At 42.9% G+C, this 16,098-nt stretch overlaps 1 protein-coding gene across 1 annotated transcript in view; it reads right to left on the bottom strand.

The window, feature by feature from the left end:
• The window catches only part of ENPP2 (ectonucleotide pyrophosphatase/phosphodiesterase 2), a 70,536-nt gene extending 67,577 nt beyond the window's left edge, over window positions 1–2,959 (bottom strand). The window contains exon 1 of the mRNA XM_068158649.1: window positions 2,869–2,959. Coding sequence (XP_068014750.1) covers window positions 2,869–2,889 — 21 coding nt within the window. The 5' untranslated portion in view covers window positions 2,890–2,959. The remainder of the gene's footprint in view (window positions 1–2,868) is intronic.
• Window positions 2,960–16,098: the final 13,139 nt, after the last annotated feature.

Below are 16,098 nucleotides of genomic sequence, written 5' to 3'. Positions count from 1 at the left end.
CAGTCCCAGTCAGAGACAGGGAGATGTGTGAGAAGGAAGGAGCAGTGACGGACTGATCACAACCTGCCATGCCACATGGGGTGATGGGAAGGAGATAGAGGAATCAGAAATGGAGGATTGAAGCTGAGTCTGAGGGGAAAAAATGGAAAGAAAGGTGCTAGTTTAATTTTTGTCTTCTCACTATCTCAATCTATTTTGTCAAAATATTTGAATTAATTTTCCCCAAGTTGAACCTGTTTTGCCCGTGACATTGCCATAACTGGTAAACAATCTCCTTATCTTTGTCTCAATCCATGAGGTTTTCCATCTTATTTTCTCCCTTTGGTCTGTTGAGGAGGAAGAGTGAGAGAGTGGCTGGGTGAGCATCTGGCAGCCAGCCAAAGTCAACCCATCACAGCTTCCTATTAGAAATCTCTACAAGACATTAGGAAATTAGGTAAACAAAGGAGAGGGCTTTAAATTTTTGAGGAACTTCACAATATAAAGAGTGGAAGGAGGGCATCAAGATTCCCACAGAAGTTAAAAGAGAGTGACTTAACAGGAATTGTATTAGAAAGGGAGCATCTGAGGACACACGTTTTCTCCCAGTCACAGAGACAAGGAAGGCTCGTCTGCAGTAGAAGAAAAGCTGTGCCTGACTCAGGGTAAGAAGGTAGGATCTGAGCATACATGCTATGATTTTGTATCTCCTCCATTTTTTCATGTACAGCACTAGCCAGCAATGGAATTTGAGCAGTACACAATAGCAAAATAGTTCTCCAATGCCACTTGTGCCCACATCTATTTATTTCTGTATTTACATTTCTTTGTGTACCAAAGTGCCAGTGCCCCTGTTCCCCTTTGCTCTCAATGTGTGGAGTGCACAGAGTTTCATGGGTTTTGAGACAAAGCAGTCCTGGGATATCATTTGGTGTGACACTCTGCAAACATAGTCATCATTTCTCCTGGTGATGAGCCCAAGGGAGAGTGGATCCCAGCTGGGCTGGTGCAGTTGGCAGCACTGAAGATGGGCTCTGGGAGGTTCGAAAGCCCCATCCAGCAAGGGTGCCATCAGCTTTGCAAGCACATGAAAACCAGCTTTTGTTACTGTTTTGTCAGCAATAACAGATATTCTGTTTCAATCAGTAACCTATTAATTTGGTGAAGCACTTAAAATAGTGCATGGGAATTCAGATGCTTCCAGGAGCAGTCTCATGCCACCACTTTTCATTCAGCTCTCAGAAATACTCATTACCTCCACTTCCAGCTCAACTAATGTCAAAGGATTACATCTGCTGTCCCCAGATAAAGGCTGCTATGCAAACACTGTTATTAACAGCTCCAGCTTTCAAGAATGATACTAACGGATTTTTAGCTGTCTGGCATTCAAACTCAGCTGGCATCTTTGATGAATAATTGGAAACCTCCCCACTGCAGTGACTTTAAACTCATCGTTTAACCATCATATTACATCCTCTGAAGTAAGGCAAGATTTTCTAGAATAAATATTGCTACACAAGTGGACCACAGTTTTGTGGTCAGCTTGCTAGGAGGAAAGATTTCTCCAGCCTTGGACTTCATGAGAAGCTCTCTCTTACTCTCAAAATGTCCATAGCTATCTCTAAACAGTTCACCAGGTCACCTGTGGATAACCAAATGGTAGGGGGAGAGTCAGCCTCTTCTTTCTTTTAGATACAGATAACCTGCTACCTCCCTCTACTCTCCAGGTCATACTCTGCTGGCCCCTAGCCTACCTGCCCACCACATATCCAGCAGGGAAATCTGGGGCACCTGTGTAAACTGCAGAAAGAGCCTCAACACCACTCCAGTAAGGCAGTCTTTGAAATAAAGGGAGCAGTACCTTCTTCACAATACCAATGTTCTATTTTTGAAACCAGCAAGCCAGCACCTTGCTTCGACTCACAGAGCTCAGTGTTTCCATCCCAGATGTGGTGGCAGTGAGGAACAGCCTGTACAGCATTGATAATTGCTGGCAGGAAGCTTGCATAGATCAGTGGTAATTAGAAGCGAATCACAACTAAAATCTAAGCAAATCAGAAGCAAAAGAGACTCAAAAGAGGGATTCAATGATTAATGCTTCAAAATCAGAGTAATTAAACCCATTATGAGTCCAATCATATGGAGAGGAACTACAAGGCATACACTGTCCAATTAACTCCTTATCAACATGCCTCTCTAATCAGCACTTTGCATTTGCACCATAGGGAGTTATGAAAAAAAATTACAAATCTTTGAGAAGTTACTGCCCTGATTAAAGAAATCCATGTATATCCTCTGGGGAAAAAAGCTTGGGTAGAGACATCTGAAATAGGAACCTCATTTAGACAGATTGGCCTTGAGCTCAGGCCTTAACCAGTGCATGGATGCTGGAAATTTGAATATAAATCAAAAGCTATGTGATATGGGAGGTTTAAATTCATAATGATGTATTTGCATAATCTTAATATTGTGGAAGGTAAATGCAAACAAAGACAAGACACTTTGCTTGTCTGTGCTGGATGCCAATTTGAACATTGCTGTAAGGTAACAATATATATGAAAAGCAGTTACTATTAAAAAAGTTAAGAGAGAAGATATCTTCAGAAGGCAAAACAAGCTGGAAGAGATCTAGTATGGGTTTTAAAATACGTTTTCTTCTCTGTGCATTAAATCATATGCTCTACTTATGAATCAGAGCACTTCCAACATCACCCCTGAATGCAGACTGAAAGGACTTCCAACTTGCCAAATCCCAGTCTAAGCTGCACTTGGCAAAAACACATTCATGCTACTTCACAGCCTGACTTTGCTTGTAATCATATTTAGTTAGGACTACTTTAACAAGCCAGAGAAACACATGGGGCAGAAGGGAAGACGCTCCTACCGTACCAGTGGGTCTTTTTTCTCCATGATTGAAGCTTGATGTGGAAACTTTGCTTCACCCTCGTCCCAGCAGCAGCTCCCAGTGGATGTGCTTGCCTGTGGAGGTCGCAGGCTGCCTTGGCGCTGGGCTGGCTCCCAGAGGGCTGCCTCGCCACCCTGGGCCTGGGATCCCAATGCAGTGGGGCTGAAGTCAGGGTGCCAGCTGCCCTGGCAGGACAATGGCTCTATTGGGAGACAGCTGGGGGACAAAGGCACTGCTTTCAGGAATTATTTGATATTCACACATGTGACCTTTGTCTGAAATGACTCCATGGAAAGTGTCCCTGTCCTGAACCTCTGCTTTCAAACGCAGCGGTCTGAGGCACTTGCTTCATCTGTCTTCTTCTTCTCCTTCTTCTTCTTCTTCTTCTTTTTTCTCTTTTCTTCTTTTTTTCCTTTTCCTTTTTTTTTCCTTTTTTTTTTTTTTTTTTTGCCACAAATGCCTCAGGAGAGGTCATGTGCAGATAACAAGGTGATGCTGAGCTCTTTCTGATCATTTAATAGAGCTATTCAGTAATGGATACAATTATTTTCTTCACTTTTCAAAATCCCTCACCAGAATCTGCTAACTGGAGGGAGTGCTTTTGTCTGCTGCTTGGAATTTAATTACAGAGCCAGTGTACTCTAACTTCCAGCCCTACATCCTGAGGCAACCTACAAGCTGCTTCCAAAGGTGCTCAGGCCACCTTTGCTAGAATGCACGTAATTTTAAATGTATGCATCAGATCTTTAATGGATTGGAGTGACTTATTTATTATAAATTAATTTGTTTTGTTACTCTGATTTTTAAGTCTTTTGAAGGCTTCCTACTTGACTGGATGTAAAACAGGAGCGCTGTCAGTACATAGCACAACTGATATCCAAATATCACTGTAGCTAGGCTGGAGGTGGAGGGGTGGAGATGGAATTTATCACCCTCCCATTGGGATATTGCAGTGAAGGTTGGGGATGTAGCAGGGGAAAGGAAAGGCCCTCAGGGCAATTCTTTGTTAGGATACAGGGAAGGTTAATAGCAGTGTGCCTCTTCAAGGTGAGCCAATTTTAAATTCATTTTTTTTTCCTGAGATCTTGATCTTTGCTGTTTATTGTGCTGACAAACTAACATTAGCACTGACATCTTTGTGCTGGAAAGAGATGGGGGTGTTAATCTATTTTTAATTTAAGGCAAACTATGCCAAACATTTTTGAGATTACAGCTAATGTTAAGCAAAGTTGCCTGTCCTTGCTATAAACAGATCTCAGTCTTACACACACTAGAGCAACAGATTGGACTTTGAGGACCAGGGAAGAATGGCTTTTGTTAAATGAATATGTTCAGCCATCCCTACCAAATTCCAGCCAAATTTGGTTAAGTTATAAATCTTGAAGAGATCTTTGTGTATGCTCAGCCCTCTGTGCAACTTGCTCACACTTAATTGCTGAGCTTTCTGCAGATCATCTTGTCCTGGTGTCTTTGAGCCCATGGATCGCAATGTAGGTTTACTTTAAGGGAAAAGCATTTTAAAAGATGCAGTCACAATGAGATCCAGAAGTGGAGTCACGTCCATCCATCTGTCATACACATCCCCACCCTACCTGCTGCACACAGAGCATACAGTAGAGATGTTCTCTACTGTAAAAAGTCTGTGTGCTTGTACTAAAACGTCTGTGTGCTTGTACCACCTGGGAAAGAAGGAGCTTCCTCCTGAAATAAAACCTGCTCCATCCCCCAGACAAAATCAGACTCCAGTACGAATTTCCCTATTGACTCCCTGTCTACCCTCCTTGCTCCCTACAGCCCCTTCCCTCACCATCAGTCCTTCAAGAGAAGGAACATTGAAAAGGAGGATAAAATCAAAGCTTTGAGGAACTGCTGAATAGGTGGTGGGTCCTTTATTGTAGATGAAATGAAGCTGCTGTTGGGATGACAGCAGAGGGTTTGTGGTAATGCACAGACACCATAGAAGCAGCCAGATTTCAAGTGTGGGATTCAGAAATTTTTGGCTACCAGGTCAGTATTTTTGCTTGTCAAGTCAAATAATTGTAGATACAAATCCAATTGGAGTTATAAAAGCATGAAATGCAAATAACTTTGAAAAATTAAGAAGGTTCTGTAATGTGTAGGAGCAAAATATCTATGTGAATCTTAACACAAGGGAGCAAAAGACATAGCCAGGAAGAAGAAACAAATTAACAAACTCACAGATCTCTTCACCTCATAGCAGGCTGTTCCCAGCACTGTGATCCCCAATACTTGTTTGAATTCTGTGTAAAAGAAGATGCATGTCACCTCCCCCAGAAGCTAATGTGCAGCCTGCTGTGCCATTGACAATTCTTTAATCCTTTGATCCCCATCTGACTTTCATATTTTCTTTTTATCTCTCTTTTTTTTTCTCCATTTCACCTTATCACTTCCAATTATTTGCTAACCCAGGACAACACATCTGTTCTGCAGCAGAAGGGCTAAAACTCATTTGTTACAAGTGCTCTGATGAATAAAGACATGTTTACATAACAAACTAAATGTTTTCTCCACTCTCACAGAATTTTTGTGTTGCCTGTATTTGGACACAAGCACCGGCTTCCCCACTCTGCCTTGTTTCAGCATGGGTGACATGAACTAGCATGATTTACCATTTCCCAAGATATTCATTGTAATCTAAAAATATTTTGGTAGACCTTTGCCCCTGTCTAACACCGCAGCGCTCTTGGTCATACAGCTATCAACTTCTTTGAGTCATACTTGGTTGAAAGAAATCTTAGTCAGCTCTCTCACTCTGTATAAACAAAATGGAGCTGTTTAGCAAAACAGAGGCTGCTGTCTCTAGGTGCCGTGGGGAGTGGTGGATATTGCTTTAGATAGTGCCTCGTCAGGATTACCACACTCCATCGAGCGCAGTTCCAGCACAGGCAGTGGCCCGAGGCAGGGCTTGGTCAGAGGAGCACACAGTGCTGTCAGTGAAGGCCAGTGTCTGTCCTTAAGGACTCAAAAGGCACAGGATGGGCTTTGAGAATGCATTTCTACTCATAAAGGCAGCCTTCTTACACATAAATCTAACACCCTTCTGCAAAGGGGAATCTGTGCACCACTGCTCTTTTACAGACTGTAGCCATTTAGTTGTAGAGAGCAGTAAGGCCATCCCTGAGTCTCCTCTTCTCCATGCTAAGCAATCCCAGTTCCCTCAGTCTCTCCTCATGGGGCTTGTGTTACAAACCCCTCACCAACTTCCTTGCCCTTCTCTGGACTCTTTCCAGCAAGTCAACATCCCTCATAAATTGAGGGGCCCAGAACTGGACACAGTACTCAAGGTGTGGCCTAACCAGTGCAGTGTACTCTTCTCCCAGGCAGCCAGTACCAGAACAAGAGGACACAGTCTCAGGCTGTGCCAGGGGAGGTTTAGGTTGGATGTTAGGAAGAAGTTCTATACAGAGAGAGTGATTGCCCATTGGAATGGGCTGCCTGGGAAGGTGGTGGAGTCACCATCATTGGAGTTGCTCAGGAGGAGACTTGATGGGGTGCTTGGTGCCATGGTTGAGTTGTTTAGGTGGGTTGGATTGGTTGATAGGTTGGACACGATGATCTTGAAGGTCTCTTCCAACCTGATTTATTCTATCTATGTATGTTACTGCATTTTATCAAACATCTTCTCCCTGTGGCAGACTCCTGGTGAGCTATGAGCAGAGATACCAGATCTGATTCCTGGACTTGACTTTAGAAAGTGAGGATGCACAAGCTGCTCAGATCAGGGCATGTCTGGATAATGCTGCTGCATTTAGGAGTTTTCCAGATGTGGCAGAGAGTTGTTTCCCATCTGAAGGAGCAGCTCAGGTGGACAGGCAATGGATTGGAAGTCCTGGATGAGAAATTAGATATCCACCTAAGTCCTGTTTGGACCATGCAAAACATTCAGTCTAATGAAAACCAAAGCAAGAAGTTTCCAGGTATACTAGGTTCACAAATTAATACCCAGGAAATGTTCTGAGGGGAAAACTTATTGAAGGTCATGGTTTCATCCTTTCATATGTAGCCCAGGCCAGGCTGTACTGGAAGGTTAATGAAAAAAACCAAACAACAAACCAAACAAAAACCCTTTCTTTCTCAATATTCAGAATGTAGGGAGATGATAGTGGGTGAGACTGAATCTCTGCAGCCCCATAGGAGAAAAGATTCCACAGGCTCAGCTTTAAAGCTGCTGTTCTCATCAGAATCAGAAATCTGCATGTTCCTCAATCTGGTGCAGTCAGAAGGAATAGCTATGCACTTAAACCACGCCACACATTGAGCACCTGTCTATGGATTTCTGGAGCTAAGGCCTTATTTTTAAAAGCCATGTTTATAGCCAGCCTGCTAGAAATAAAAGACCTTCTGAACATTAATCCTCTTAATGCTTCCATTTTCTGCATTCATTATTGTCATGGGTTGAGTTAAATCTGCTGCTTATATTCAATACCACACTGCCATCCTGCCAGCTTCAAAATGAAAGCGCTGGCTGGAGCAAGTGTCTTGGGGCTTGAAGTTCAGATTATAACATGAGAGGCTCCCTGTTCCAGTTGCTGCTTCTGGTTTCTAGTTTTGGGGTGTTTGCTCTTTTCTACTGGGCTGTCTGCTGGGATGGGGGGAACTGTGCCTATCACTGACTTCTGCTTATGCTTCTGCATTTTGCTGCACTTTTCTGCAAATAGGCTAAGGTGATCGTGTATTGTCCAGTAAAACTCTTTATCTCAACCCAGAGAGGGTTTTTTTGTGTTGCTTTCCTTCCTGTGTGTATGGGGGAGAAGGTCTCATGAGAGTGGGCTGTATTAATTCAGGGCGATTATCAAACAGCACTGTTGCAGAAAATTATACTGGCAGTTAAATGTGCCATGGGTAGTACAGCCCCAACAATCAAACAAGACCAGTGCTTAAAAAGACATTGTACTGTAGATGGTCAGAAATAAAAGAAGATTGTGGCTTACAAGAAATATACAAACCCTCTTCCTGTTAATCTGTTCCATATTTGATGACTGAGCATGAATTACAGTTGAAAAATATCCCGGGGGATTGCTTAATACACTGCTTAATACAACCATCCACCCCCTGCAAAGTACAACCTCATGCAGTCTTGCTTCATTAGGAGTTTCTCTGCAGCTCCAATGTCCCAGCTCAGTTTCACCTCCTGCAAACAGGTCTGAGCATGAAGAAATGGCTTCTGTGGCTAGAACTGTGCAGAAGTATGTAACTCTGTACAAGCATAATTGCACAAACTGAGCTAATGGAAAAAACATACTTTGTCTGGCTACCTTCTAGGCATGGCTGGAATTACCCCTTCTGCAATCTGAATGGATGATGTGGTCTTCTATCTCTGGCTTTACTTGGGCATATTTTCCTTTGCTTAACCCTTAGTTTACGATGCTACAGCTGCATAAAGTTTTGCTCATACTCAAAAGGTATATCACTTCTTTCTTTCAGTGACAATTTTCCTGTCCTGAAATGTTTTATTTCCACTAGACTTTGCCCACCAACAGAGACATTATGCTATCCTTTATCCTCAGTTTATGCTGTTTATTCTTCTTTCTAAGAAGAATAAATTATGAGTGATAATAAAACATTATGCTATCCTTTATCTTCAGTATCTTCAATTTGAAAAGTCATCAGACCCAAGGCTTCTATAGATCCTTTGCCAAAAATTAACCCTTCCCTCCTGAGCTCTGTTAATGACAGTATACAAGGCTACAAACAGCTATGAAATAGCACAGCATTATGAATCTACACTGGTAAGATCCACCTCCCTGAAAGTATCTGCCCTGGGGAGCTTGGGATGGAAGAGAAATAGCCACAAACTGTAGTTGTAGGTAAACGTGTGTGGGGAGATGTAGCAGGGATATGTGATGAACCACAGAGATCATAAACTAAAGTTCAGTTCTCCCTGACTAGCATGAAAAGGCTCTGCATGGGCTAAGGATTTCCTCTAAGACAGCACAAACTTGCTGAGATAACTTAAAGCTTTATCACTTGTGCCATTACACAGGGCACTCCAGATCCTGGATAAGGCCAGTAAAGAGCTGAGTGGTATCAACATCGGGCAAGATCCTGCTCCTTGGCTTGAGGGCTAACACCACAGTTGCTTTATCTACTTTCCATATCACTAAAACATTGCTTTCTACACCTCCTATCCTTCTCCTTCTACTGGTTTTCTTGCTTAAAGCCAACCCTGTGCACAACCTGAGTTGTTCATGCAGTGTCTGTAATTCAGGACCAGCAGGTTGGTCACCGTTACTGTAATGTCTGGATATTCATCTTCCTGAAAATAAAGTTATCATCTGGAGAGAACATAAATATTTCAGCCTTTGTGGGGGTCAGGGAAATGGGTTGATTTTTTTTTCAGAAGGAAAAAGCAACAAGCTAATTCTTATTGGAGTAAAAAAAGCTACTTCAAGTGACTGAACAACTCAAGTGAAGCCCACAGAAGATCTGTCACAAAAGGAAGCTGCAAGCCCAGCTGCAACATGGATTAGGGCCTTCCAACTGCTAGACTGAGCAGGTATGGATCATGATGACAGCTGCTCTTACACTGAAATGCATTTGGTTCTGGGGAAAAACTGAGAGCTAAGTGGCCTGCTCAGTTTTGGATGCTGAAGAGGAACTGCTTGGGGGGGGGGGGGAGCTGCACAAATGATCTCTGGCTTGTGTTTTATATATAACTATTCAAGACTTCTAAAAACCACTCCAGTTTGTTTGCAAGGCTTGGTTTATATTCCTGTTTGCAATTTATCTTCTGCTTTTGATTCCTCACATCTGTGTCCTTTTTTTTCCAGACCCCCCTGCATGGTTTTATTCACAAAAGCTTAAAGGGTTTTGTTTTTGTTCTAACATTTTTGCCTTCTAAATAGTTTTTATTATGATGTACACCACACTGAGTGCTCTGGTAGCCTGCAAGGGATGTTTTCTAAGAAGAATAAATTACGAGTGTTAATAAAACAAAGCTCAGAGCTTTTGAACATTTGGTTTCAACGTAGAAGGGTTCTCTTTCATGAGAGAATCGTGTTGAGGGAGGATTTATTTCTAGGGGGACTTTTTCCCCTTATTAAGATCTAACAAAGCATTATTTTACTTGAAGGCCTTTTGTTTTTTGCTTGCCCAATCTGTCATGGTTACTGCAAAGCTCTCATTTCACTGCAAAGTATCTATATGCATGTGGAAAGTAGACTGTACAGGATTTGCATTTAAGTGGGGGAAGGGAGGTTTTGGGGAGGGGTTGAACTTCTTTTGTGGAGAAGGATTAAGGTAAGGATAAGGAAATCAGGGGAAAAGTAGTTCTTTAAAATAAATTCAGATCTCCCCTCTGTAAACACATGCCAATCAAATGCACAAATTATGGCAAATTGGTTGGCTGTGTTCATAACTGGGTTAGAGCTAAAAAACAAGAGCCCTATACGCATGAGTTACAACATTTATTTGGACCTTCTTGAAAAGTCTTCCTTTCAGTAGGCTCAATCCTGCAACACAAGCAATTTAGCTCTCATGAGTAGGCCCATTGACTAAAAGCAGGGCCTGGATTTACAGGGTCACCTAAACCAACACCAGAGTTTTGAATGCCACATTTTCCCATAAGTCACTTCCCATTATACCTTTTGCCACCTGGACTCCATCTCCTTAAATCTGCTTTATTGGTCCCATATGCCTTTATTCAGTGAAGTGCTCGAGCTTTGATGGAATGGAAGGGACATAAACAAGCACCAAACAGCTTTCCTGAACCAGTGCTGCAGCCATGCTCCCAATTAATGTCTCCTTTAATATAGCTGTGTCCCCATACTGCACACAGGGAACAGCCTCCCCCTTGTAGTTCCCAAACAAGTTGGCTTTCTCTTCCAAACCCACTCGCAAAATCCTCTGCATCCTCAAGGTCTCCAGCTTGCAGCTTAGCTCTATTGCCCTTTACTTGATGGATACACCTTTTATTAAGTACCATTGAGTGTTAGACACCACCACATGCTTAAACTCCCATGGAGTTTGCACCCCACTGGTTTCTACAAGCAGGGTCTCAGCTGCAGCCCAGCACATTTGGGGTCCAGCAGCATCCAGTTGGCTCCGCAGCATCCAGTTGGCTCCACAGCCTCCTCCTTTTACAACCTCTGTCCCTCACTTGGCCCCCAGGGTATTTAAGTCTCCACCAAAAAGCATAACCCCCCACCTTTTTTTTTCCCCCTTGCTGATTTTGGTTGGACTTGGTCTCTAGCTATTTAGCAAAACCAGCCTCTGGGTTGATGCACAGGAATCTCCAGAAGTGGAATGGGAGGCAGACAGAAGCACCACACGCAGCAGTACTGAATTAGCTATTTGTGGAATCATTCTGTCATGATGAAAGAGACCATGGCAGCTCCATCTATCCTTTCCACAGTCTATCTGCATGCACCTCCTCTTTTGTGTTCATATTTTACAATACAAAAATACGAGAAAATGCCTCACCAGATTTCCTGGAAACCAGGGCAATTTTTGCACCTGGACAGATTTTTAGCAGCATCTAAGCATATTTCAAAGTTGCTGTATGTTAGCTGTACCTTTCAAGTTAAAGACAAACAGTTTGATTACCACATACTCCAGATCAAGAAGTGGAGGACCGGAACCTTACATTTTGCAATGTTTCTTCTCTCGAACTCAAGTGAAAACATCTGATGGCTTTTGTGGGTGCTTGCATTTCTCAGTAACATGAAGTATCACTTTCCAGCTATGGTACAAACCCAGGAATCTACTTCAGACACTAATGGGGCTGGATTGGCAGCAATGAGGAGCTCTGAGCCTTTCCCTTGTAACTGCTGTCGTGAACACACACACACACTCCACCAGCCCTCCATGGGTTTCCTTCCTCGCCTTCTGTCTCACTAAGAGATTTATGGCTGTGTTTTAACCACATGTCTATTAGGCTTTCAAGATTTACAGTAGCAAATTTGGAGGCTTATCTGTGACAGAATTTTCCCATGACAGGCCATAACTCACAAGTGCTTGCATATTTAATTAGCTGTATGGTGAGATGAAATACTACAGAAGGGTGGCCTAAACAAAGCAGGCAAATCAGTGGCACCCTATAAATTCCTAGGAGGCTGAAGAGTAAGCAAGACCTGAGGCATGAGATGCAGAGTTCTTAACAGCCCCATGCTGCTCACAAGCAGCAGCAACAGCAAGTAAGTGTATAGGAATGCCAAGAAATGGATGTTTATTTGTATGTCTAAAGGTTTTGCTTTAATTCTTGCAGGATCTCTTACCATCAATGCTACTTTTGTTGATTCGGTTTCAACCAGACTCCCTCACTTCCCAGCAGAGACAAGGACCTGTACAGTGAATTCAAGCTGGTGATCACTTTGACTTGTTTAGCCACCTTTCACTAAATAAAGGGTTTAAAAGCTATTTCTCCATGGGGGTATTTTCTAAAATTCTTTAGTTTAGGACCTTTTGTTTTGTTGTGGGTGGGTTGGGTTTTTGGCTTTGGTTGGTTGGTGGGGTTTTTTTGGAAGGGGATGAGGAATATGTTTGGGTTTTTTTTTTGCAGTTCATAGGCACAGGACAGGGCTGTGCAAGGCTGGAACAGAGAGGTATGGGCTTGTGAGAGGATACCAAGAGGCCTGGGGCAGCTGAGATCTGAACACATACATTTTCTTCATATGCCATGTCTTGTCTCTTGGCACTGTGTTTCTTGACAGCTCTTGACTGCTTTTGTGACATGAATGTCACGGAATGGGACAGCACAGAAAGGAGGTCTTAGAAGGTCTAAGCAATATGATTTCCTGCACTTTCTCGAGTCTTTTCTCAGCTTATTACTTCTCTGCCAATGAAAGCTCAAATCCAGCTACAGTGTTGTCAGCTCCTCCTCCTCAGTTTTTTGACATGTTCCCAGAGCACAATCTTCCTCCACATTTCAAATATCAAACCTTTCATTAGGGCTTTCAGCATTTCCAGTTTAAGCTGCTGTAACCCCTTCTATAACATATCTGTGTAGCCAAATGAGTTGAGCATATGCAACTCAGACACCACAGCAACTTGCCAAGTTGTGTTCAGCTGAGTTTCTTGCTTCCATTTGGAGTTTGCTATTAGGGAGCACAATAATGAAATAAATATATTTCAGGCTTTCTTAATTAGAGTTGTTGAGCTGGCCCAGAGAGCTCCAGAAATCTCTCTGTCATGGTCTAATTTCAGGTTAGATTTCTTTGGTTCATGTGTAAAGTTTAACAATTCCATTCCTCCAGGTTTGTTACTCTTAGTACCACTGTTGATATTCTTAATCACCTGTTTGGCTCAAAAGGTGAAAAAACATCAAGGCTCAGCCTACTGTGCATCTGATGATAACCCTACCTGTAAATCTATTACTTCAGAGAAGGAGATGCATTTAGTACAACAAATATAGAGAAGCCTAACCCAAATCACAGAATCAATAAGGTTGGAAAAGACCTCAAAGATCATCAAGTCCAACCTGTCGCCCAAGACCTCAGGTACTAAACCATGGCACCAAGTGCCACATCCAATCCCCTTTTGAACACCTCCAGGGACAGTGACTCCACCACCTCCCTGGGCAGCCCATTCCAACAGCTAACAACTCTCTCTGTGAAGAACTTTCTCCTCACCTCCAGCCTAAACCTCCCCTGGTGCAGCTTGCGACTGTGTCCTCTTGTTCTGGTGCTCATTGCCTGGGAGAAGAGACCAACCCCCACCTGGCCACAACCTCCCTTCAGGTAGTTGTAGACAGCAATAAGGTCTCCCCTGAGCCTCCTCTTCTCCAGGCTAAATACTCCCAGCTCCCTCAGGCAGTGATAGCACCCAGCCTTCTTCCATGTTCTCTTCTTACCCACTGACAGTCATTTTCATATAATTCTTAGTGTAAAAACACCTTGGTGCAAATCTCACATTTTACCTCCGACAAAGTGCTCGTAGCACTTCCAGGAAACATGTAACTACTACCAAAGTAAAATTTTGCTGCTCTAACCACCAGTCCTAACAATTCTTCCAGGGGACCACTATGAATTTCAAAAGTAAAATTAATCTCAAAATAATACTTTAAAAGACAACTTTTCAAGGGGCATGTCTACATTTTAAAGGCTTTACAGAGTATAAGCATATATTGTTTCCTTCTCAAGTTACCTGCAAGATGCTCAGGAATTCTTGAAGCAGAACAGAAAGCCAACATGGCAGAAACAAAATGAGAAACTAATGTTAAAGACTTAATTATTGAAGCACATACTCTCCAGCAGAGTTTCATCCCTCTATTGATTCAGCTCATTCTTCACCACAGGTAAAAGCAGCAGAATCAGTATGGAGCTGGGAAAGTAAGAGAAGCAATAACATAACTTGCAAAGGGCTCCAAGAAGGTGTTGCCTCTCTCTTGCAAAGCAACAGTCTTCTCTCTCTGATCCCTTATGCTTTTGCCATTCATTTAAGGTTGGAAGTAAGACGAAATTGTTAAATCAGAGGCTGGGGAGTAAGCCAGCCTTCCAAGCCCAGGCCATGAAAGGCCTCCTCTGTCTACTGCAGACAGCAGATCTGAGACAGCCTTTCAGGCCTGTCTTTATCAGTCAAATCTCCTCTTGCACTCTGGAGGAGGCCCCTGGAGAGGCTTCAGCCCCCCTTGTTGTGCTGGCACTCGGGGGCTCAGCAGTGCGCACCCCAGCCAGCCGGACCTTCAGGCTGCCAAATGTTCCCTTCACACAGCCAGTTGGCTCTCAAGCAGCACCAGTCTCCCTTTCTCTGCTTGCAGGACTTCTCTTTCTTACGCCAGTTTCAATGTATGGAAAAATAAGATACCTGTCAGGAGAAGAAATTAAGCTCCTTTCAGTTTTATTACATTCCTTCCATTTTATGGATAGGCTGTTTCTTTCTCATTTGTTTTGCAAAAGACATTATTATAATAACAATTAAAGGTGGAAAGAGTTTGCTTTTGATTCCTTTGGAAGAACTGCTTTAGAGAGAATGTGTCTGAAGTAGAAGAGACCAGTACTAGATTTACTAACATGCCACAGGCTCGGTGAGAGAAGGGGGGAGTAATCCCTCTAAAAGGCCTGTTTGTTATAAAACCCACCACAACTAATCAATGTACCCCAAATGACCAAAGGCAGCAATGGAGCAAACCCTTAATGTGAACCAGACCAAAGAACACGAAACAATTGACTTGAAGAGTGAAGTAGTGATTTGGCAAATGTTCCGACTCTCCTTGCCATGGGATTTCCAGACAGTCATGGTGAAAGTAAGTAAACACGCCTCATCAGAAATAACATTAGCCACAGGCACAGCAGTAAGGCACAGCTGGGCCCTTCATTCAGCAAAGCAACTCCTTCCTTTACCTGATACTAAATCTTACCCTCTGCATGGTGCCACAAAGCAACTGCGGTATCAGAAATTCACTTCCATAAAAATACTTCTGAGCTGGAGCTGCAACAACTGTATGTCTAAGTTCACACTTCATGATAAAACTGAGAGGTTCCCTGGACAAATCCATAACCATTATGAACGTCTGAGGAAACAGTTTGGGAGCTGGCACTTTCTGTCACACACCACCCCCCTCCTCCCCCCCCCCCCCAATTGCCATGCTTTATCCATTACACAAAGCAACCCAGCGTTCCAGTGATAGGGTTACCCAGGCCTTTGTAGAGAGGTTTAAGCCCAATGGATTTCCTCCCCTGGAAAAGAAGAGTAAGAGAGTTAAAATATGTAAAGGGTTTTAAACATTCAGAGGGAAAATGATAATTGCTATTTTCCATGTAGCAACGGAATCTTGACTTTTTTGTTTATATTTAATTGAAGGAACCCCTCCCATCCCTGGGGAGCATGGGCTGTGCAGAATGAAGAGAAGCAGAGAAGAGTTGCCTTGTTTTGTCAAGGAATACAATACATAAAATCACTTTATAAATCTTTAGCTTCAGAGCTACTACTCCAGGGCTCCTTCAATGTCTTCAAACTCAGATGATCTCCTAACGCCGCCCCCTTCTCTCTGACTATCTGCAAAGAGCTGTGAGATTTTTTTGATGACACCAAATTGGGGGGAATTTGAGACAAGGCCCTAGACTGGAAATCAACAGCAATAATTGTATACAAAGGTTTAGATTTTTGGATAAAAGACTCAGGGCCCATGGGGATCATTCTTGCATTAAAGTCAGTATGTTATTCCAAAATTTGACATCTCCAATATGCTAGAGAGCTTTCCAGAAAACAAGACCATTGCTCAAAGTGTGACAGGGGTTTCTCACTGTTGCAACATC

Source organism: Melanerpes formicivorus, unplaced genomic scaffold (genome assembly GCF_026170545.1).
Source record: "Melanerpes formicivorus ecotype bairdi unplaced genomic scaffold, bMelFor1.0.p_v2 SCAF_40, whole genome shotgun sequence".
Lineage (NCBI taxonomy): Eukaryota > Metazoa > Chordata > Aves > Piciformes > Picidae > Melanerpes > Melanerpes formicivorus.
Note: the sequence above shows the minus strand (reverse complement) of the source record. Positions and strands in the feature narration are given on the sequence as shown.